This window comes from Manihot esculenta, chromosome 15, assembly GCF_001659605.2.
Source record: "Manihot esculenta cultivar AM560-2 chromosome 15, M.esculenta_v8, whole genome shotgun sequence".
Taxonomy (NCBI): Eukaryota; Viridiplantae; Streptophyta; class Magnoliopsida; order Malpighiales; family Euphorbiaceae; genus Manihot; species Manihot esculenta.
Genome location: NC_035175.2, coordinates 19,197,225 through 19,222,432, shown reverse-complemented (window position 1 = coordinate 19,222,432; position 25,208 = coordinate 19,197,225). Strand labels below are relative to the sequence as shown.

Below are 25,208 nucleotides of genomic sequence, written 5' to 3'. Positions count from 1 at the left end.
GCTTAGGGTTTCCCGACGTGCTTGCTTGATATGCTTGTTTAAATCTGTCATGCTTACTTAAGTAAAAAGGACTTCTAAAGGCTAAAAACATAATTTAGTAGGTCAATCTATGAATATTGAAAGTTTGAAAACTAAATTGAAACATGGTAAAGAGTTTAGTAGGTTAAAGTGTGAATATGGAACGTTTAAAGATAAAATTCAGTTTAGCCCATCATGTTTTTCACCTCTTCACCTAAATCTTCCATGTGTCACCTACCTATGCATGAAAGAGATGACAAAGCAAAGTGAAAAAGTGGGTTGTCTTCTCCACCCACCCTATTGTCGTAGCTCACACCATTGAAAAACCAATATTTTGTTTTGTCTTCCTTCCACCAAATCCAAGCCAAAATCTCACCAAATCAACTTCTTTCTTTAACGAAAATTCACCCTAAGATCAATAGCTAAAGAAAGAGTCATTTATTGAAAGAATTGAAGAAGAAAAGTTTAGGGTTCCATATACATCAAGCTTGAAAATCAAATGTAAGCTTATAAATGTGTAGGAAATAACATCTTCTCATTTCTTCATGCATGAATTTGAATTATAAAGTTTGAATTTTCAATTTATTCAATCCTTCCCTAAGATATAAATTGACCTAGGTGAATGAATATCAAAGGGAAAGGAGATAGATAGAGAATAGAAGAGGAAAAGAAAGAGAAATTCAAGAAAGTTTTGGTGTTTGTATGATTTTCTGTTTTCCTTTGATTTTCTCATGGATATGTGAAATTAGAGATTGATTTTAATTGCTGGAAATGTTGCTTTGATTGTATAAATATATTATATGAAAGCTAAATTGGTGTTTTTAAGGTTTAAAGTAAAGAAATTTAACATGAGAGCTAAAAGTGCAAACCTAACAGGATAGGTTTTAACAGGGCAGCATATATTGACAATAGCATAACTTATTGTGTAGTTATTGAAATTAGGCCTAAGATATACCAAATAAAAGCTGAGGCAAAGAGCTAAAATTTTTATGGGTTGACCAACTTTTGAATCTGTAAGTGAGATGATGTAAATTGCTAGTAAACCTAAACTGGACACAGTGATAGTGCATCCGAAACAGTGTATTGATTATACCATAACTAATTATGTACTGAGTGAAATTTGTTAAGAAAAGTGTCAAATTAATATTAAGAAGTATACCTAAAACTTTATAGAAGACATTTAAGCTTGAATTTGTATGAAAATGCATGAATCTGATATGTTTTGCGATACAATAAACTAGTACAAATACTGGATTGATTAAGATCTTATTGAGCAGCTTGTAAAGAAAATTTCATAAATTAAGCTAGAGTAATCAGATTTGAATGAATTATACCTTGCTGGAAAGATAAGACATAAATGTATATTTGCTATGAAGAAACTGAAGTCAAATTGTAACTATAAAATACTTGAAAAGTTTATGCAATATATGGCAGAACGCAGTTTTCTCAAATTAGAATGCATAGAAATTGACATGCTTGCTTAATCGGTGAGAATTATGCACGTGCTTGCTTATTGTACCTGTTTTTTCGCACATGCTTGCTTAATAATAACACCTATTTTTGTATAATAATTTGAGTAAAACTTGTCATTCTTTACTTGTTAATGTTATGAAATGCAAGAAGTGAATTGACTTGATGCAATATTGGAATGCTAAGTCAATAAAGTTTAGCACTAGTTGTCATGAGTTTTTCATCTTATTAACCTTGGCATATGATATATGTACTTTGAAAATGAATTCAAATAATTTCAAATGACATGCATTTACATTGATACATTGAATTAATGATACTTGGCCTTGGTAAACTTAATAGCAGTCAATGTTAGTTTAAGGGTATGGCATGCCATATGAATATACATAGTTCGCAGTACTACTACTGATATATGATCTATATATAAGATTACATATTATGTAACTTATAAGCACGGCCACAGAGCCCTGCTATCACAGTTTTGGCCTCTGAGCCTATAGTTCGGCACCCTGTGCCTATCGTTATAATTCCTTATCTACCTAGTCGATTTTACTATGTGTTTATAAGGCTGAGAACCTAATTATGATTAATACTCGATTTTTGTGAAATTATCAGTCAATGTTAATATTTCTGTATCTATTACATGCACTAAGCTATGGTGATTTACTATAAATAGAAAATGTGCAATAAAGGCAAAAGAAGATATTTTTATTGAATGTAAAGGAAATTCTTGTCATGCACAAGGATACATATGGCACTCATATTTTATACTAAGAAGTTGACAAGTATGCTTTGTATCATGTTAACTACATTTGACAGCTTGTAATTGTTTACTTAATTATTTATATACATGAATATGTTTGTTTTATTTTGTTATTTGTTTGCAATCACCCACTGAGTATTAGCTCAGCGTGTTGGTTTTTACCTCAAGCAGGTTGTAGATAAAGTAGGCATGCGGAGTTCTTCAGAGGTCTACATCAGATATCAAGGCTATTATTATAGTTGGTTGTTTTGAGTCTTTGAGTCATAGTACAGTTATATTTTAGCATGTACATATTAAATAAAGTGGGCTATGAAGGTTATGTAAATCAAATAATGTAATTATGTATGGATAAAGAAAAAAAGCTAAGCGTTTGCATGTGATGAGATCCATGAAAAAATAAGGAGTGCTGCTATGAAATGTGTGCCAAATTAAAGAATAGTAAGATGTCAAATGACAGTTGATAATTATACATGTGTTTTTCATATGTGCTACAGGTTAAAATGCTGTTGAAACAGAGGAAACTCTGTCAAAATCTTGGTTTGAAATCTCATATTTACTTTAATTACTTTATGAAATTTACTTGAACTACCTAATAACTTGGTAATTACAGATAAAGCAAATTGTTTAGTCTTGCTATATCTAAAAAGGTATAGTTTGAGACATTCTTTGCTGTGTCTATATTTTGATAGGGTAAGGGGTGTTACAGTAGAGGTCGTCTGTCTCGACCTCGTTCAAGCAATGACATCCCCGGGCCTTAAAGTGTTCATGGCTATGAGGACTGACAGGCGGGGTTCTTCAAGAAGATAGGTCGTCTGAGTTAACGCTAATGCCATGTGTTAGATACTCTGGAGCCATAAGGATTTGACCCTAACATTTCTCAGGTGTTGGCTCGACAGGGATAGGGATTGCTGTAGAAGTGCTCCTTGTAGAAGACTCGGACTGGAAGGCAAAGGCTCCCCCAATCGTAGGCATAGAAGGGGGAGGAAGGAGTATGATAACCTCTTCTCTTCTGGCATGTTTTTTAGGAGGACCGGACATTCCAGCCAAAGCTTTACCTTTGTGGGCAGCATAATCTACCTCGGCAAACTTTATTTTCTTTCTGGCCATATCTGCACAAAATAAAAAGTAAGTAAAGTAATTGTAATGACCCGAAAATCCGGACCACTACCGGCGCTAGGATCCAAATCCAGATCGACTTAAGGTCGCCGAGACCCGTAGCAAGCCTAACATACATCCTGTATACCTGTTAAATCCCATACATGATCATACATATACATAAAAGTCATAAACTTTTTCTTTCATTCACCAAGCTTAATCTGTGCATGCACAAACTCATAACATAAAACCCCACACTAGAGCCCTCATCAAATGCTCTAGTGAGGCAACATATCATACATTAAGCTTGGTTTACATATAACATCATTAAAAACATTACATGAATCATGTATAAAAGGGATTAACTATAACTCTAGGGTCAAGCACAATGCTAATCCTCAATATACATTATTACATCACAATACATTACATTACAATCTTTCTCATGTCCACTACTAGGCTATTACATACATAACATTTTTACTCTTGCTGACTTCCTGGTCTATCCCGAACCTGCAAACCTAGGGTTTAAGGGAATGGGGTGAGCTACTAGAGCCCAGTGAGCAGAATAGTAAAACATTATATTTAAAACATGTGTATACATGAAATGCATCATATCACAAACAAATCACATTAAGGATAGACTTGTCACCAATAGCCCTCTACATATCCAATAGTGCCAGGACGTAGAATGGGTCTCTGGTCTTTCCCTTACATAGCAAATCATAACATTCCAATGTGCCAGGGACGTAGAATGGGTCTTCCTGGACTTTCTCTTACATAGTGCCAGGGACGTAGAATGGGTCTTCCTGGACTTCCATACCGTATCATCATCATGTCATATCATTTCATACGAGGGCTAATGGATCATCCAATGTCCATCCACATCAACATCATATTATGCAATGCAACATATTCGTGAATTCTAATGCAAACAACCTAGTATATATCATGGCATTCGTGATGCATAAACACGCTCAAAATTTAATTTCTTTGATACATAAAGATCCATTCTACTCACCTCAGGCTGGCTCTGAATGTAATACCCGGCTAGAGTCCGGCATCGGAATTCTACTTTCCGCTGGAATCTAAGATGTCGGTATCCTCTAGAAGGGTAGGATGTATGTTTTTCTAAAGTATTTTTTCGTATGTGTTATAGTTTTAAAGTACAGAGAGAGTGCATGCACAGGTTGAGCCTTGGTACAGAGTACAGTTTTATATTTTCACAGAAAATGTATGACCAGGTATGAGATTTTACAGGTATTCAGAGAGTATAGCAGGCTTGCTACGGGTCCTGGCGACCTTAAGTCGACCCGAATCCTAGCACCGGTGGCGGTCTGATTTTCGGGTCGTTTCACTGAATAGACTCAGAAGTAGCTATCTCACTGCTGGGGTCCCCGGTTTCTCGGGTCCGAACCTACACAGGTGGACTCAAATGAGCGACCAAACATAGACTAACATGACTCTAAATATCCCCCTAAAAACCTCCCTAAAACACCTTAAAACAATCATAGAAAACATGCAAAGGAAGGCTGGACAGGGCACTTTCGGCGGCAGGTTCGGCGACCGAAAGTCCCTCCAGAGCCGAAACTCAGCCACTTTCGGCGGCAGGTTCGGCGGCCGAAAGTGGTTCCAGAGCCGAAACTCGCCAACCTTCGGGGGCAGGTTCGGCAGCCGAAAGTCCCCTCCAGAGTCGAAAGTCCAGACTTTCAGGGGCAGGGTTCGGCAGCCAGAACTGCCTCCCCAGGCAGGTTCGGCGGCCGAACATGGCTTCAGTTGTCGAACCTAAGTTCGCCCAAAGTGGCAGAACTCAGCCTCTTTCATGCACATATGCCTCCCAACTTTCCAAACTCAAACCAACTCATACAAAAACATGCATAAACATATATACAAGCATATAGGGGTCTCAAACTAGCCTAAACCCCATCAAACAACACTTCTAGCAACACATACAACATACATTAACCATAAAACTTACATAAACCCTAACATCATGCATATACTCTAATCATGCAATAAGCCCCCTTAAAACCCCTCAAAACTTTCATAAAACATGAAAGGAGAGAAGGATCTTCACTTACCCCTTGAAGATCGAGAGAAGATACGATCCTTAACTTGGAGATGGGAGAAATCTAGCTCCTTGGTTCTCCACACTCCAAAACTTGATCTTAAGCTCAAAAACTTCAAAAGCTGAGTTAAAACTCGTTAAAACTTGAAAGATTTGAAGGAAAACATCAAAACTAACCATGGGAGGGCATAAACTCACCTTTGATGGAAAATGGAGAGGAAAACTCACCCATTTCTGGACACAGGGCCTTTTATAGGTGGCTGGCCAGACCACCTTCGGAGGCCAAAGGTGCTCCCTAAACTGCACCATGTTCGGCGGCCGAACCTGGATTTCCCTCCTTGGTACTTTTCATTCAAAACTCAATTTCTTTCTTACTTAAAACCATAAAATACATGAAAACATTTCATAAAAATATGATTTTACCCTTCTAGAGGGTTCCGACATCCGAGATTCCACCGGATGGTAGGAATTCCGATACCGGAGTCTAGCCGAGTATTACAGTAATGTTAAAAGTAAAAGAGGATAAAAATAAGAGTACCCTGCTCAAATAGATGAAGGCAAGGTCATAAGAGGCATCCTTTTAATGGGCAAGCGAGGAGCTTGATTTATCCGGGAGTGGCTTTGTTAGGATAACGTGGCGTTCCTCACCGCCACGTTAATGTCTATACTCTATGTTGAAGCCATCTTTTGAAGAAAGTCCAACCCCTTTTCCTAGTCCCTCCACGTGGACCCCATCCTTCCTTAGCTCTATATATATGTTCCAGCTCGTATGAAGAGGACCGAAACTCTCGGACACTTGGTGGCGGAAAATGAAAAATTTATTCTTCCATCGCTTTAAGGATGAAGGGATCTGGTCAAATAGCGTATGAAATTTCTTCCTGCTGGAGAACTAGAACTCCTCATTTTTTTGTGTACCCAACTGGTACAGTTGGAAGAAAAATGCAATGCTCACCTCTATATTATTGTTAAATTAGATGAATTGAAAAGCCATCAAAATTTTTCAATTGTTAGGGTGCAGTTGGGCGACTAACAGTTTGTGAAATCGAAGGACTTCAATGAAAAATGAGTCCATGGGAAAACAGAGACTCGCCTTCAGTTGTTCTTCATAGACCATGATGGTGTCCTCCGCTGGGATCTGGTCATCAATACGAATGTGCGGAGGAGGAACATAAACTCCAAAGGCCTCTTGAGAAATCTGGTAGTGATCGTGAAGGCGATCTACATCTTCTCAATCAATATGGAAGGAATGTCATTTACCAAGATGGTTTCACTATCATGAATCGCCCTCAGCGGGACAATGGGAGCAGGAGCACAAATGGGGTCGCCGGAAGAGGAGCTTGAGGTTGGATTTCTGCCAGAAGAAGAAGAGGAGGAGGATGAAGAGTTCCTATTCATTTTTTGTGAAAGAAAGCACAAATATAAATTACCTTAGGAGAATATGGGAATATGAGGCTGAATGGTTGAGTCTTTTTAAAGCTATAGAGCTCAGTTGAAGGCAAAAGTAGTATTTGGAAGAGAAGGAGGGTTTTTATCTAATGGTTTAGACTAGTGGGGGGACCTCTGATGCGACGTAACAATCGCTTAAAGTAAGCCATAAGCTTTCATCATAAGACAGGGTCATGTGGCATATGTCTGATAAGATGATACATGGTCTCACCTATGGAAAGGAGGACTCAAACACTGTAGCACCCGATTCTTTGTTAAGACTCACCCTCTCTTGAGCAAGACAAGACTTCACGGAAAGTTACTGTTAGCAGATACAATCTAATAGATCCATATTACACCTATAATCGCAGATCCCTTATCCACTAACCAGTATTAGTCAGATTTCCAGGAAATTTGATAACCAACTCCACATTTTTACAGTATAAAATCCAATGTGCATAGAGATCAAGGTACACATTCTTACACAACCATTTTTGAATTCTAAATAATTCATTATGCTTGCCCATTTTACCAGTTTATTGACTTGAGTATTGGAGTGACTGCTATAAGCACTAACCACCTCACACTTTTTTTCTTGCAGATTGACTAATCGCAATTCAGTTTTGTTTTAGACACATCATGTATTATAATCCAATCAAACTAAAAACAGCTTATATATATATATATTAAATTATTAATTTGGAAAGTTTGTGAGATATATATTAATTTTAATTTAATTTAAAGATAAAATAATTTTTTAAAAAAAATATTTTGATATCTTTCAAATAATTAATGAAAATTAGATGATTTTATTAAATGTAAATAAATGATAATGATTAAATTATTAATTTTTACAGATTTTATATATACACTTTAATTTCTCACGTATAGTTATATTCATAAAAGTTAACAATATATATATAATAATAAATTTACATTGTCTTTACTTTATTTATATTATCTGTTATTAAATTATTCTAAAAATAATAGATTTTACTTTTTAATATATATGAAATAGAAATATTTTAGAAAACAAATGAATAAATTATCATTTTAAAAAATAAAAATGACTTATAATTTAAAAGAAATAAAAATATATTTTATAATATTGAGAGAAATAATTTAAAAAATAAAAAAGTAATTAACCTGAATAAGAATAATGCAGCGAAAAACATTCATATCTAAGACGTTTTACGATCAATAAATTCTATAAGAAATTTTTTATAAATTATACTCAGTTATACTATGTGATTAAATATAAATTTTTTAATAAATTTAAGTAATTTATCACTTATCTAATGTATAGTCAAGCGTGTAATATAAGTAAATTTTTATGAAATTAACTAGTTGATTTTTATTTTAAAATTATTATATAATTTAACTTTTTAATCCGTTAAAAAACAGTTAGTTGCATTAAATTATTTGCATTATTTAATATCTATAATTATATGTATTATTTAATTTATATAATTTTAATATTTATTTTATTTAATTAAAATTAAAATAAGTTAACAAATAATTTATTTAACAAAAAATTAAATAATTTAATTTTATAAACTACATACTCTTTTAGTTAAAAATTTAAAATAAAATAAGTTGGTGAATTTTTTTAAAAGAAACAAATTCACTGAAGTTCATCTACTTTTCTCAAGGCCAAATAAACTCAAATCAAATATTTTGAACAATTAAATTTTTATATTTATATTAAAGATTAAATTTTTATAATTTAAAATATAAAAAATTAATTTTATTTAATATAAAAATTCTAAGATATATATAATAAATAATTTTTAAAATTATAAAAATAAAATTTTATTATATAAAATTAAAAAATAACATTAGTATTAGAGTGTGAACATATTCTGTACATAATTATAGGAGATTACATAATTATAGACTAATTGATTGATAAAGAATTATTAGGGGTTGTTTTAATAAAATCTTGTAATTTGTATATATACCCACTTACTTCAATGGAAAAATATACTAAAATTACCCAATTATTCCTTATCTTGTTACATGGTATCAGAGCTATTCTCGTAGAGATTTAATTTTTTTTCTCTCGTCAAGTTGTAAATTTTTTAAGACAGGCTCTGTTCTTTTGTGTTACCCATCTAGGATAATATTTATCTCTCATCGTCCACCTAGGGAGGACTTTGAAGTTGCCTTGCAGCTCCCTTATCAGATCTGTGGTTCGTTTGCCATTTGGGTGTTGAGTGAAGGCATTTTTTTATACTGTTTACTGGGTTAGGTTTTGTTATCTAGATTAAATTTTGTTATCTTTCTTTAATTCGTTTGAAAGTAAAGGAGTATAGAGTTTTGGTTGAAATGATTTTTGACAGTAAGACCCATATTATTAAAATTATCCCAACGTTTTTAGTAGCGGCTGAGACAGATAAAACGTGTCTTATTTCCTCTTCATATAAATGGGTCATTGATTCTGGTGCCACGGATCACATGACAGGTAATCCTCATATTTTTACTAGTTTTCAATATCATAAAGCACATTCTTCTATTATTATAGCTGATGGGTCAACCTATAATGTTGAGGATTCTAGGACTGTTAAACCTACTCCTTCTATTATCCTATCAGATATGCTAAGTTTATCTAATCTTGCCTTTAATTTAATCTCTGTGAGTAAACTTACCAAATACCTAAATTGTTGTGTTTCTTTTTTTCCTGATCATTGTCTCATTCAGGATCTTGTGACGAAGCATATTATTGGTAAAGGACATGTATTTGGGGGACTCTACATTTTGGTTGCATGGATACCTCAGTTTGTTGCTTGCTCCAGTGTCGTATCTCCGTTTGAAGCACATTGTCGGTTGGGACACCCTTCTTTACCAGTTTTGAAGAAGTTATGCCCTCAATTTCATGAGGTATTTTTACTAAAATGTGAGTCATGTCATTTTGCAAAACATCATTGAAGCTCTTTAAGTCTTAGAATCAATAAACGAGCTGAGTCTGCTTTTGAATTAGTTCATTTAGATGTTTAGGACTCATGTCTGGTTGGATCTAAGACTGGATTCAGATATTTTATCATTTTTGTGGATGATTACTCTAGAATGACTTGGATTTATTTTATAAAGAATCATTCAGAAGTATTTTCTCATTTTTCTGCCTTTTGTGCTAAAATCAAAACTCAATTTAATGTTTTTGTGAAAATTTTGTGAAGCGACAATACTAAAGAATATATGTCAGAATCATTCCAGGCTTATATGACTCAGCATTGTATTCTTTACCAATCGTCATATGTTGATACACCTGCTCAAAATGGGGGTAGCTGAAGGGAAGAATCGACATCTCCTTGAGACTGCTAGAGCTCTATTGTTTCAAATGCAAGTTCCTAAGCAATTTTGGGCTGATGTTGTTTCTACTGCATGCTTTCTCATTAATCGTATGCCCTCTACAGTACTAAATGGTAATACTCTTTATAATGTCTTCTTTCCTAAGAAGCTATTATTTCCTCTCGAACCACGACTATTTGGCAGTACTTGCTATGTTCGGAATGTCAGACCTCATGTGACTAAACTTGATCCTAAAGATTTGAAGTGTATTTTCTTGGAATATTTTCGCCTTCAGAAGGGGTATCGGTGTTACTCTCTAGACATCAACAAGTATCTGGTCTCAACAGATGTAGTATTTTCCGAGCAAGTTCCTTTTTATCATGTTGCACAAATCTCTCTTGATCAAGAGGATGATGATGAGTGGTTCATCTATAGAATCATATCTGATGGTGGGACCTCTTCGAGTATGCCTTCTATTGTACAATCTGATGGTAATATTTCTCCTAATACTCAGCCTCCTGTTAAACCCTCAGTTGTTCAAGTTTACTTTCAGAGACCAGTATCTGATGATACATGTCCGGCACCAGAATCTTCTTTGCCATCAAATCCACCACCGAGTGACCTTGACCTCCTCATTAGTCTTCGTAAAGGTAAACGACAGTGTAAATCAATCTATTATGTTGCTAACTTTCTGTCTTATGATCACCTGTCTCCTTCTTCTACCTCCTTAATTATCTTTCTAGATTCCATTTCTTTGTCTAAGACAGTTAAAGAGGCCCTGAGCTCATTCTGAATGGCGTGATGCAATGTTTGAGGAGATCAAGACTCTAGATGAAAATCATACTTGGAAACTAGTTGATTTACCTTCTGGCAAGAAGGCTGTGGGTTGTAAATGGGTTTTTGCCATCAAAGTCAATCTAGATGGCTCCATAGCGTGGCTTAAGGCCTGTCTTGTCGCCAAAGGTTATGCCCAAACCTATGGCGTTGACTATTCTGACACTTTTTCACCTGTGGCAAAAATAACCTCAGTTGGCTTGTTCATCTCCTTAGCTACTTTTCAGCATTGGCTTTTACACCAATTAGATATCAAGAATGCATTTTTACATGGTGACCTCAAAGAGGAGGTGTATATGGAGCAGCCACTAGGGTTTGTTGCTCAGGGGGAGTATGGGAAAGTCTGCCATTTGAAGAAGTCTTTGTATGGTTTAAAGCAAAGTCCCCGTGCATGGTTTGGCAAGTTCAGTGAAGTTGTTCAAAAATTTGGGTTTGTTGCTACAAAAGGAGGTATATATGGAGCAACCACCAGGGTTTGTTGCTTAGGGGGAGTATGGCAAAGTCTGCCATTTGAAGAAATCTTTGTATGGTTTGAAGCAGAGTCCCCGTGCATGGTTTGGCAAGTTCAGTAAAGTTGTTCAAAATTTTGGGTTGAAAAAAAGTAAGTGTGACTATTCAGTCTTCTATAGAAATTCAGATACTGGTATTATTCTCCTTGTTGTATATGTTGATGATATTGTCATTATAAGGAATGATAGTACATGGATCTCTTCTCTTAAAAACTACTTGCATGAGAGTTTTCATACCAAAGACTTGGGTCAGCTTAAATATTTCTTAGGAGGTGAAGTCTTGAGGAGTAAAAAGGGAATTTTCCTATCTTAAAAGAAGTATGTCCTTGACTTACTTGCAAAAACTGGAAAGATGGAAGCTAAACCATGTAGCACATCAATGATTCCTAATATATGTTTTACAAAAGATGACAAAGACCCTTATGATGATCCAGAGAGGTACAGGAGGTTGGTTGGAAAACTGAACTACCTTATGGTGATGACTCGGCCAGATATTGCTTTTGCAGTAAGCGTTGTAAGCCAGTTCATGTATGCACCTACGGTAAAACATTGGGTCGCTCTAGAATAAATTCTATGTTATCTAAAAGAGACTCCTGGACTCGGTATACTCTACAGAGATCATGGGCATACTGCACCTGAGTGTTTTTCTGATGCTGACTGGACAGAATCCAAAAGTGATAGAAGGTCGACTACATGCTACTGTGTATTTGTTGGAGGAAACCTAGTGTCTTGAAAATATAAGAATCAAAATGTGGTATCCAGATCCAGTGCTGAGTCAGAATATAGGGTCGTGGCTCAATCCACTTTTGAGATTATGTGGATAAATCATCTACTGAAAGAAGTTGGTATAGATGTTGCGTCACCCGCAAAACTTTGGTGTGATAATCAAGCTACTCTTCACATTGCTACCAATCCAGTATACTATGAACGGACTAAGCATATTGAAGTTGATTGTCATTTCATTTGTGAGAAGATTCAAGAAAATTTAATATCCACTAGTTATGTGAAGGTAGAAGAGCAACTGGGTGATCTAATCATCAAACCTTTGAATGGGTCTCGAATAGAATATCTTTCTAACAAGTTGGGCATAATAAATATCTATGATTTAACTTGAGGGAGAGTATTAGAGTGTGAACATAATCTGTACATAATTATAGGAGATTACGTGATCATAGGCTAATTGATTGATAGAGAATTATTAGGACTTGCCTTAATAAGGTCTTGTAATCTGTATATATACCCACTTACTTCACTGGAAAAATATACTAAAATTACCCAATTATCCCTTATCTTGTTAAAATAATAATTTATTTGATTTTTTGAATAAAAATATAAAAATTAATTTAAATTTATTTAATCGTATATAAATTTAATTAGGCTTATGTTCATTTTTTAAAAACTCAAATGTGCTAATAATTCCCCTTTAATTAATTGCATTAATGGTAAGTAGTGATTTTTTTTTAAATATGTTAGGATTTTATTTTTTTAACGAATATATTTTATATATATTTACTATAATATAGTTAAATTTAAAGTTATTATAATAAACATATACATAAGAATATTATGTAGAGATTCACATTTAACACTAAGATAAAATTCTTTAAAAAATGAAAGAAATGATTGAAACACATAAAAAATAGCATAACATAACAACTTGATATTTTATAATAGAAAAATCGAGAATCTTTTTAAGAGTCAGCATCAACAATCATGTTATTAATTAAAATTCTAAAACTTTCTAAATATTTTGGACAGAACACAGTAAAATCTTTTCATATATTGATATTTCATTTGGAAAGCATCATATGATTGCTTTACAGGCTGCACAGAAAAGCAATAAATACAGCTGGTTAAAAAATAAAAAAGTTATGGAAAGAGAATATGTCTTGAAGAGAATGGCATAGTAAAAACGAACATTCGCAAAGCAAAATTGTTTTTATTTTATTTATAAAGGTCTTACATATCTTTAGAATTCTCACTTTAAAGGTGTGGCTGTGGGAGCTCTTACATTGATGGTCCTTTCTTTAGAAAGCCTGATCTTGGTAGTCTTCCTTTTGGAAGGTCTGAACTTGGTGGTCTTCTTTTTGAAAGATTTGACCTTGGTAGTCTTTTTTTGAAAGGTCTGACCTTGATGGTCTTCTCTTTTGGAAGGTCTGACCTTGGTGATCTGCTCTTTTGGAAGGTCTAACCTTAGTATTCTTCCCTTGGAAGGTCTGACCTTAGTAGTCTGTTCTTTTAGAAGGTCAAACATTGGTGGTCTTCCTTTTGAAAGGTCTGATCTTGATGGTCTACCCTTCCGGCTTGACCTTAGTAGTCTGCTCTTCCGACCTGATATTAGTAGTCTGTCCTTTTGGGTGTTACCTTTTCGACCTGACCTTAATGGTTTGCCCTTCTAGTATGACCTTAGTGGTCTGCTTCTTGATAGTTTTTCTTTTGAAACGTCTGATCTTGGTGGTCTTCTTTTTGGAAGGTCTAACTTTAGTATTCTTTTTTTGGAAGGTCTGACTTTGGTGGTTTGCTCTTTTGGAAGGTTTGATCTGGGTGGTTTTTCTTTTGGAAGGTCTAACTTTGGTGTTATTCCTTTAAAAGGATTGACTTTGGTGGTCTGCTCTTTTGGAAGATCTAACCTTGGTGGTCTGCTCTTTTGGAAGATCTAACCTTGGTGGTCTGCTCTTTTGGAAGATCTAACCTTAGTGGTCTTCCTTTTGGAAGGTCTAACCTTAGTGGTCTTCCTTTTGGAAGGTCTAACCTTAGTATTCTTCCTTTGGACAGTTTGACCTTTGTGGTTTGCTCTTTTGGAAGGTCGGACCTTGGTAGTCTTCCTTTTGAAAGGTCGGACCTTGGTAGTCTTCCTTTTGAAAGGTCTGACCTTGGTAGTCTTCCTTTTGAAAGGATCTGACCTTGATGGTCTTCCTTTCGAAATGTCTACCTTGGTGGTCTAGCATTCTAACCTTACGCTTTTAACCTGCCCTTAGTGGTCTGGCTTTAGTGGTCTGCTCTTTCAGATTTTGCCCTTTCGACCTGACCTGAGTAGTCCGCCCTTTCAGTCTGACTCACTGTCTGCCCTTCCGGGTCTTACCTTAGTGAGACCTTCCTTTTTGAGGTCTTCCTTTTAAAAGTTCTAATGTTCTTCCTTTGGAACGTCTGACCTTGGTGGTTTGCTCTTTTGCAAGGTCAGATGTTGGTTGTCTTCCTTTTGAAAGGGTCTAACCTTACTGGTTTTTCTTTTGGAATACTTGATCTTGGTGGTCCACCCTTCCGACCCGACCTCAGTGGTCTACCTTTCTAGGTGTTTCCCTTTCGGCCTGACCTTAGTGGTCTGCCCTTCTAAGTCTTGTCATTTCGACCTAACCTTAGTGGTCTACCTTTCCAACCTAATTTTAGTGGGTTGTCCTCTCGACTTTGCCTTTTCGATCTAATCTTAGTGGTTTGTTTTTTCGATCTGACTTTAGTAGTCTGTCTTTCTAGCCTGACTTTAGTGGTCTGTCTTTCTGAGTCTTACCTTAATGAGATTTTTCTCTTTGATATCTATTTTTTTTGAGAGATTTTTCATTTTAGGGTTTTTTTTTTTGTGAGGAACCAACAATAGCGCAATATAGTACTGTAATATCTCATAATGAGATGAATCCGTTTTGTGAGGTTAAAAATATGCCGACAATTATAATAATATGTAGATAGAAAGTTAATAATTGCAAGTACCAAAAAAATAAAAAAATTACACAAAGTAGAGTAATAGAACGAGAGCACGTAAAAAAAAGTATGGATACAATTTCATAGAATGCACATGAAAGTAATAGATACCGCTGATTACAAGGCTAAAAAATTATAGGGAGAGAAAATAAATTTTAAAGAGAAGGAGAGGATAAAAACGAATGTTCCTAAAATAAAATTGATCCTATTTATATAAATTTTAGCAAATTATAACTAAATTTTATTATATATATATATTAGTTTATTTAACATTTATAAAATTGGACAGGTGTTGGAACGTGGAAGACTCGTGCGAGGAATCGTAATTTTATTATAATTTTGGTCGGGTGAAATAAGCATAGTGTACCTGCCAAGTACATGAAGAGCTATTTATCCGCAACAAAGGAACAATAGTGCCACAGAAAGCTGCCAATCCAAGCTTCTAGACCCAGACAGAGAAAGAGAAGATAGGTGAAACAGAGTTATCTGACTGCTGTTCTTGATATTATCGATCCATGTCCTTTATTCTTTTCGGTTGAAAGGATTTATCTGTTTTTTGCGGAGCTCTGTGAAAATCAGACAGTCATGGGTGACAAAGATGAAACCTTGGAGGCTGTCCTGAAGGAAGCTGTGGATTTGGTACGATTTAAAAACAAAAAGCACAAAACAAAATGAAACAAACTGAACCCATCTTCTCTGTTTGCTGTTTGTTAATCAAAAGTTCATCTTTTTTTATGTTTTGGACTGAAGAATTTTTGGGTTTTGGGTTTTCTCGGTTCTCTGGGTTTTGGGTTAGTATTTGTGACGAATTTTTCGGATTGGTGAGCGCAGGAGAACGTGCCAATTGAAGAGGTTTTTCAAACTCTGAGATGTAATTCAAATGGTCTCACTACAGAGGCTGCAGAGCAGAGACTTGCTATTTTTGGATATAATAAGCTTGAGGAAAAGCAGGTTCATGAATATTACTTGTTTTCTTCTCTCAGTGGCCAACTTTTTCTGGGATTTATATGATATGCTAAAATAAAATGAATGGTGTCTGTAGAAATTTTCTGCAGAAGTTGTTTTCAATTGAATTTGCCATAAAAAGAAAAACAGAGGCCAAGTTTCTTTCATCTCCTCTCTCTCTCTATCTATCTCTATCTTTCTATGTGTCTGTGGTCCTGAGGAAACTGCTAATGCATGTCTGTTGGGTTGGTTTGAGTTTTGCAGGAGAGTAAGATTTTGAAGTTCTTGGGTTTTATGTGGAACCCTCTTTCATGGGTCATGGAGGCAGCAGCTATCATGGCTATTGCACTTGCCAATGGAGGAGTGAGAATCCTTATCTTATTTTTGTTGTTTGCTTGCCGAGAAAATTGACAGCTCCAACTGAGTCCATACGAGTGCACACATAAAAGTTTAAGCACGGGGAGAGAGAGAGAGAGAGAGAGAGAGAGAGAGAGAGAGAGAGACGTGCCTGGATATTTCCTTCCTTTTTCTCTTCAACAGCAAGATTTTTCTTTAAACAGCTTATTTGATCTTGTTCAGATTTCTGTTCGACTGTCTGAACTTAATGCTTTCTTTTAAATTTTTTCAGGGGAAACCACCTGACTGGCAAGATTTTGTAGGAATTATTACTTTGCTTCTCATAAATTCTACAATTAGTTTCATAGAAGAGAACAACGCTGGTAATGCTGCTGCTGCTCTCATGGCTCGTCTTGCTCCCAAAGCCAAGGTATGGACAGAAGAACTCTTATGCTTTTTCTTTGTCATATAGCTTCTTACTGCTATTGGGTGGATGCTTATGGATTCTTCAATGGCCTTTTGCATTTTTTATGCCTGGAGATGTCAGCGTGCTATTCTGAGCTCAACTTGTTAAATGTTTACTCATTTTGTTCATCAATTCTTAACTGAATTGTTTCAGATCCTTCGAGATGGAAGCTGGATTGAGGACGATGCTTCCATTCTTGTTCCTGGTGATATTATCAGCATTAAGCTTGGAGATATCCTTCCTGCAGATGCTCGTCTTCTTGAAGGTGATCCATTGAAAATTGATCAGGTAATTTCGCAACTCGCCCATTCTTCTGTATAAGTTTAGCTATGGTGAAGTTGAAATGCTCAAGTGGCCTGCGCTTTTACGTTGGATAACAGTCTGCTCTTACCGGCGAGTCTCTTCCTGTGACAAAAGGACCGGGTGACAGTGTTTATTCAGGTTCTACATGCAAGCAAGGAGAGATTGAAGCTGTGGTCATTGCTACAGGTGTTCATACATTCTTTGGCAAGGCTGCCCATCTTGTGGATACGACAAATCAAGTTGGACACTTTCAAAAGGTATGGAGATCCAATCTACATTCATTTGTTCAACGTAGCTATCAGAAACGAGAAGGTGATAGGATACTATAAATTTAAGAAAGCCGTTTTCCGTTTTGCTTACTCATGCCTCCTAGTTGTTCATTTGACAACAGGTATTGACTGCTATTGGGAATTTCTGTATATGCTCCATAGCCATGGGGATGATAATAGAAATAATTGTCATGTACCCAATTCAACACCGAAAATACCGTCCAGGAATTGATAATTTACTAGTACTTCTCATTGGAGGCATTCCTATTGCAATGCCGACAGTTTTATCTGTGACAATGGCAATAGGGTCCCATCGTTTATCTCAGCAGGTCGGTAATTGTAGGTATCACAGCATTGCAAACTTTTAGATGATCATATTTGATGGTGTCAGGCATGTATTGATCTATACTTGCAGGGAGCTATAACAAAACGAATGACAGCGATAGAAGAAATGGCAGGCATGGATGTTCTTTGCAGTGACAAAACTGGAACTCTAACCTTGAATAAACTTACAGTTGATAAGAATTTGATTGAGGTTGGTGCTCATATTTCTGGAATTCATGATCCCATTTTAAGTTTTTATTGCCATTTCTATATTTCACATGGATTTAAATGTGCAGATTTTAGCTAAAGGAGTAGACGCAGATACTGTGGTTCTGATGGCAGCAAGAGCTTCTCGAGTAGAAAACCAGGATGCAATAGATGCTGCAATAGTGGGAATGTTGGCTGATCCAAAAGAGGTAGATCGATAGATCAGATAATATCTTCTACACATATACTTTGCTTAGCAAATGTAACTTTGAGGTTTAGAAACTGAGATAAGTTATATGACGCATAAATCATACCACTTAATCTTGGCTGTTTTGTTTATTGTTTTAATTTGTTTTGGCTTCTGATTTCAACAAGGCACGAGCTAATATTCAAGAAATTCACTTCCTTCCTTTCAACCCAATGGACAAGCGAACTGCTCTGACATATATTGATAGTGAAGGCAAAATGCATCGTGTCAGCAAAGGTGCACCAGAGCAGGTACACCCATCAGCAGCTATATACTTCGATGTGCTGGCAATTCCATATTGCATAAATTCATGTTTGCTGTTTGGTATTTAGATTCTGAATCTTGTACACAACAAATCAGAGGTAGAACGTAGAGTTCATGCAGTGATCGATAAGTTTGCAGAACGGGGTTTACGATCTCTTGCAGTGGCATACCAGGTAAAGTGTATCACCCATGTCTTTATGTCTTATCATAGAGTCAACTTGGTTAAAATTATTGACTATTGTGATCAATTAATGCACAGGATGTTCCCGATGGTAGAAAGGAAAGCTCAGGAGGTCCCTGGCAATTTATTGGCCTCATGCCTCTGTTTGACCCACCTAGACATGATAGTGCAGATACTATACGAAGGGCATTGAATCTTGGGGTAAATGTGAAAATGATAACAGGCAAGTATTCATTTTTTTTCCTGAAATTATGATCATAAAATTTGTGGTTGGACACTCTTCAGCACCTTTTGCAGGTCTTGTAGGATAGTTCGACCTTTTTACCGGGTGTTATTTGATAATTTTGATTGACAATTCATATACCTGATACTTTTAATCTTCTATTAGGTGATCAACTAGCAATAGCAAAGGAAACAGGACGCCGTCTCGGAATGGGAACCAATATGTATCCTTCATCAGCCTTATTAGGACATAACAAGGATGAGTCAATTGCTGCTTTGCCTGTTGACGAACTTATTGAAAAAGCAGATGGATTTGCTGGTGTTTTCCCTGGTATTTCATCCTTTTTCTATGCATTGTTTGGTTTTCCTTCCATCTGATGATTTTGCTTATTTGAATTGACCTGCATTGTTTTATCATTTGAATAGAGCACAAGTACGAGATTGTCAAACGTTTACAAGCTAGGAAACATATATGCGGAATGACTGGTGATGGAGTAAATGATGCTCCTGCTCTTAAGAAGGCTGACATTGGAATAGCTGTTGCTGATGCAACTGATGCAGCTCGTAGTGCTTCTGACATTGTCCTAACAGAACCTGGTCTCAGTGTTATCATTAGTGCTGTCCTAACTAGTCGGGCAATATTCCAGAGGATGAAAAATTACACAGTGAGCTTAAATACCAATTACTAGATTCATTATTCAGAATTTATTGCTGTATGGGCTGCCTAGGATCAGGAAAAAAAAATTATGTCCCTTCCAATAGAAACTTAATTGAATCCAGAATCTGCGAGTTGAACTTTCACGAAACCTAATCCATAGCATGGTTAATTAACATTGTTTGCTTCTTCTTCTACGGCAGATATATGCAGTCTCAATTACAATCCGTATCGTGGTAAATTGTTTGATTTTAGCTTTTTAAACTTATATTGAGTAATAGTACTTAATTTATTAGTTAAATTGCACTTCTAGTGTTGTAATTATAGTCAGACCATAATTCTGGGCGACACGCAGTATAGCTTATTGGATTTCTTTTGTGGCAGCTTGGCTTTATGTTGCTGGCACTCATCTGGCAGTTTGACTTCCCACCCTTCATGGTGCTGATCATTGCTATCCTTAATGATGGTTTGTATCTCCTCTTTGATATAGTGGGTGCAGATTTATTTTTTTTTTTTACCAGTATGCCGGTATCATTTTCTTAATGAATTTTTTTGTGGGTTGAGGATAAATATAAATTATAGGAATTTGGTGTCTTTGGCAACTTAGAATCAGCTTTTCAGAGTTTTTTGAGGAACATTGAATATTCAAGAGACTGTATTTTTATTAAGATGGATTGTGTGCGCGTGCTTTGTTTCTTTTCTTTTGGAATATGTGGATGGAGAGATTCCTTTGATTTGTTGCAGAACAAGTTTTTGTTATTATTGTTTTTTAGCTTCAATACAGGATTATACTTAAGGAAATTTCAGTGGGTTTTTGTTGGTTGTTAATTATATTCATTGAAGGATTACTTTTCTAGTCTTGTTCTTATGTTTTTGTTTGTAGTTGTCTGTTGGGTTTTACAGGAGGATGCCTTCTCTCCTGGCTCCTGCACCTTGATTCCCTTCACTTTTATTCATAAAATTTATTGTTACTATACTCAAAATTGTTTCTTGGAACTGGACGGCTTTCTGGTTTAGTGAACTTTTCTATTAATATTTACAATGTGTACGCTGTACCAGGCACCATTATGACAATATCAAAGGATAGAGTGAAACCATCTCCTCAGCCAGACAGTTGGAAGTTGGCAGAAATATTTACAACTGGAATCATTCTTGGTGGCTACTTGGCTATGATGACTGTCATTTTCTTTTGGGCAGCATACAGGACAGATTTCTTTCCTGTAAGACATAAACTATTTTGAATAGTTTGTTGGAATCAATCCAGTTCAAGTTTCTGTATTGTCATTGTTTTAAGGGTGTTGTTAACTGCTTAAGCTTGGTCTCTTCGTCTCTTGTTCTTTCCTTCTATCAATATTCAAAAAAGAGGGATGAAAGTTATATCTTCTGTCCATGTCCTCGTAAAATTGCACAGATGCATAACAGAAACATCTCCTGAGAGATGTGTGCACTGTGTATGCGACCATTGCAGTTAGCTCAGTCTCGTCTAATCATTTTGGAGTTTTTGTTAGAGTTCTTCATCATGCTAAAAAGATCACCCTAATGAACATTTTGCCTTCCCCAATTTATGTTGGTAACAAGGACTTCAATACAGCACTAAATGCCATTAACTTGATATTACATTTTGATGTGATTATACATTATCTTATAAAGATGTCGATAAATATTCTTTTCCTCTCTGCTCTTGTTTACATGATTTTTTTCACCTTATAATGAACGGTTGGGCGACCTATAATTCCCAGAAAACATTTGGGGTTTCAAGCCTTCAAAAGAAGGATGAGGAAGACTTTAGAAAGCTTGCCTCAGCAGTCTACCTGCAAGTGAGCACCATTAGCCAGGCCCTCATATTTGTGACTCGGTCTAGGAGTTGGTCGTTTATTGAACGTCCTGGCCTTTTACTCGTAGCAGCTTTTGTTGTTGCTCAGCTTGTAAGTGAAATTTAATTTGGAACTCTGTTTCTATCATGTCAATTACTACTAGGAAAAATGATTCAGTACTTGTTTTTCTTTCAATGGCAGATCGCTACTTTAATTGCCGTCTATGCAAACTGGAGCTTCGCTGCAATTGAGGGCACTGGATGGGGTTGGGCTGGCGTTGTCTGGCTTTACAACCTTATCTTCTATTTCCCACTTGATTTTATCAAGTTCATCGTCCGATACGCCTTGAGTGGGAAAGCTTGGGATCTTGTTATCGAGCAAAGGGTACAAATGGCTTTGGATCAATGAAGTTTTTTTTACCTGTGGAACCTCTTAGCTCTCACAGTTATGCTGACTATTTACGATGAAAATTTTCTGTTTTCTAGATTGCCTTCACAAGGAAAAAGGATTTCGGAAAGGAAGAACGTGAGCTTAAATGGGCACATGCACAAAGGACCCTGCATGGTTTGCATCCACCTGATACCAAGATGTTCCATGAGCGCAGTAATTACACTGAACTTAATCAGATGGCTGAAGAGGCAAAAAGACGAGCTGAGATTGCAAGGTACGCTTTTCTCACAATAAATTAATTTGATTTTTATCACAAGTTTCTTTGTGTGCATGTGTCTGTTTGCAACCCATATGTTTATTCTAGTTTATGTTAAATGAATTTGAGTATATAAAGATGATTAAAAAAAAAAAACAGTTTATACAAATGAAAAGATAGCTTGCAGACTGAGAAATTTGCTTCTAGTAATTGAATGTTAGAATGGTTAAACATGTGAGAAATTTCCTTTTGCTGCCTGCAGACTGAGAGAACTGCATACACTGAAAGGGCATGTTGAATCAGTAGTGAGACTGAAGGGCCTAGACATCGACACGATTCAGCAAGCATACACAGTTTGAGAGATGTGATAGTTTTTGGATCCTCAGAGGTAATGTTGTAGTTTTGAAAGATGAGAGTGAAATGTGTAATTTCATCTTCTGAATCTATAAAAACCATAATCCACTAGCTTTGTGTATCATATTCTAGGACAGGTGTTTCACAGTATATGCAACAAAACTTTTGTTATAACCTTATTTTGTTTTCTAAGTTTCTTCTATTCTTCTCTTCATCTGCTGAGAACATACGGATGGATCTTTCATTGCTCCATTTTGTCAAATGGGTTTCTAATGTCAAGAAAATTTAAGTGTATAACAGAGCAAAATGGCCACAAAGGCTTCATATAATCCACTTCATAACCTTAAAGTTGTAATTTCTAATCCAATTCTTGCTATTAACTAGTTTGTAAATCTAATATTTATCTATCCATCTAATAAAAAGACCAAATATATAATAATAATTTTTGACAATCTTGTATGCATATCTAAAAATGTAATTTCAACACAATTAAAAATAAATTAATAATAAATTATTTTAAAAATAAACTAATAATAATTAATAATTCAATTCAATAAAACTCATTATTATAAAAATCTTTATAAAATTATAAATGTTAAAAGTGAAACTATTTAATATTTAAGGGTTATATATTAATATTTTTGTAAAAATTAGTGTTGAAGTTAACAATGAAATCAGTATGTCAACTGACCTTATAAACTTTAACTTTCTCCATTTACTACAACAACTTTCTTTGTCCCACCCATTATAATCACATGGACTTAAAAAACTGTATTTAAGATATTTAAGTTAATAAATTTATGTTATCTTTTCTAATATATTCATTCATATTATTCAATTATTAAGTTATTTTTAAAATTAATAAATTTTTTTTTTTCATTCCATATCCTATTGTGAGATATGTTAAGGGTTTATAGAAAAGTTATAAATTACATTTACATCTCATAAGAAAAGGTGAGATATAATTTGAAACGAATAAAAAAAAGGTATATTTTTATGACACTGAAGAAACTAAGGAACTTATGTCTACTCTTGCAGCCACTAGCATCACCATCAAGGCATCAACATCTCCTATTACCACTATCATCAAATCAAATTGACTGGTTTTACTGGAATCTATTGGGGAACAAAGTTACATCTATTGGATTGGCATCTTTCATTGTTAGATGAACATGTTCATTTCTGAATGAGAGTCTATTTATTCATGTAAAACAGTTCTTCTTTTTATGGAAAATGAGAAAAACAATTTTTCATCTAAAAAATTTCAAGTCATATTTTTTATAACTAAAAAAACAAATTATTATAAAATGTATTTAAAATTTTATTTTAATTTTGAATACATATTATTTATATCATAAATATGATTTCTTAATATTGTAAATAAATATTTATAATAAATACTTATTTATTTATAACAAATTACTACTGCATTGCCTATATATATATATATATATATATACTTTGTTATAAAAGAAAACAATAGAAAAATATTTTTCCAACATCACTAGATGAGCGTCTTTCATTATTGAAAGTGCATGCTTCACTTGGAAGATAATCCAACAACGAATGTGTCACATAATCATTCTCAAAATAATCAGAATTCTATACCCATTCCCACAAAAAAAGAAGAATCTCATTGGAGTCAAGCATTTGACAATTAAGGGAATCAGAAAAGATGTGCATAGTTGTTTTACAATAAGAACCATTGTTCATTATTTATCATCACATTAGCACTTAGCAGCAATGGCTTCTCAATTAAGTAAAGTTATATTGTACGTTACATAATGAAGGAAGGCATCAAGTGGCTCTGTGCTTCTCAATCTTCTTCTGAAGCTCTTCCTTCTTGGCTCCCACAATCCTATCCACTTCCTGCCCTTTCTTCACCAACACAAATGTTGGCATGGCATGAATTCCAAATCCCTGGGCAACATCCTACCAAACAAACGCAAACACAAACACCAAAATCATCGAAATCCCAAATCAAAATCAATCAAATCGACAATTAAATAACTGAGGAAAAAACACAAACACATACAGACAATTCATCCACATCGATCTTGGCAAACTGGACATCAGTGAACTTAGCAGCCATGGCTTTGACTTCTGGTTCAATTAACTTACAAGGTCCACACCACGATGCAGCAAAATCTATTACCATCTTCCCTCGAAAATTACACATTGACACTATAAATCCCAGATCCCTACATCAAATTCTAATTAAGTAGATATAGATAAACGGAGAGAATATGTACCAGCTGGGATGAATCTTTGATGGAATTGAAGTGAAGCTGCCATCGCGCAGAGGAGTGGAAAGTTGTGACTCCACCGTGATCCGCTGATGAGGAATCTTCGGCGGCGTCTGCTGCTGGGGCAGAGAATAAACTTCCCATTGGTCTCTCTTTCTCTTTCTGGGCAACTAGCAAGCAAGACACTTTTGGAAACTTGGTCTTGGTTTCGGGTTTTCCCCTTGGCATTTTATAGGGGTATACCCGGAAATAGATAAATTTCACGTGATTTTATAAATTTTTTTCGTTATCATAGTCTGTTATGTATTTATTTGATGACAAACGGTTTAATTTTCCGTCAAAATAGTATTTTATAATATCATATAATTATAAATAAAAATAATTTTTAAATTTTAAATTAATATAAATTTTATATTATATTAATATAATATAAAATTAAATTATAAACCTTAAAATAAATTATATATCTGAAAAATTAATGAAATTATAAATTATTTAGCCTTTTAATATTGCAAAAATAACTAATTAATTTTTATATATTAAAAGCACATTAAATAATTTTTATA

The 25,208-nt window shown here is 34.9% G+C and overlaps 2 protein-coding genes across 3 annotated transcripts; one reads left to right on the top strand and one right to left on the bottom strand.

Annotated features, from left to right (window-relative positions):
• The first annotated feature begins 15,541 nt into the window (after positions 1 to 15,541).
• Positions 15,542 to 22,610, top strand: LOC110601870 (plasma membrane ATPase 3). 2 transcript variants are annotated; one of them, XM_021739246.2, is made up of 21 exons: positions 15,543 to 15,802; positions 15,995 to 16,114; positions 16,373 to 16,471; positions 16,737 to 16,874; positions 17,064 to 17,198; positions 17,291 to 17,470; positions 17,605 to 17,811; positions 17,898 to 18,017; positions 18,103 to 18,222; positions 18,389 to 18,511; positions 18,593 to 18,697; positions 18,784 to 18,928; positions 19,094 to 19,258; positions 19,354 to 19,592; positions 19,786 to 19,818; positions 19,967 to 20,048; positions 20,642 to 20,802; positions 21,322 to 21,507; positions 21,598 to 21,780; positions 21,882 to 22,060; positions 22,305 to 22,610. In XM_021739246.2, exons 1-21 carry the CDS (start codon positions 15,749 to 15,751, stop codon positions 22,399 to 22,401), a joined length of 2,871 nt encoding a protein of 956 aa, XP_021594938.1. In that variant the 5' UTR covers positions 15,543 to 15,748; the 3' UTR covers positions 22,402 to 22,610. The 2 variants fall into 2 exon arrangements, with proteins under 2 accessions (XP_021594939.1, XP_021594938.1); XM_021739247.2 differs by lacking the exon at positions 19,786 to 19,818 and having other exon boundaries at positions 15,542 to 15,802.
• A 1,422-nt stretch (positions 22,611 to 24,032) lies between these two features.
• Positions 24,033 to 24,885, bottom strand: LOC110601115 (thioredoxin H2). The gene is made up of 3 exons (XM_021738130.2): positions 24,649 to 24,885; positions 24,432 to 24,554; positions 24,033 to 24,328 (listed from the first exon to the last, which is right to left on the bottom strand). Exons 1-3 carry the CDS (start codon positions 24,868 to 24,870, stop codon positions 24,194 to 24,196), a joined length of 480 nt encoding a protein of 159 aa, XP_021593822.1. The 5' UTR covers positions 24,871 to 24,885; the 3' UTR covers positions 24,033 to 24,193.
• Between the last annotated feature and the right edge of the window lie 323 nt (positions 24,886 to 25,208).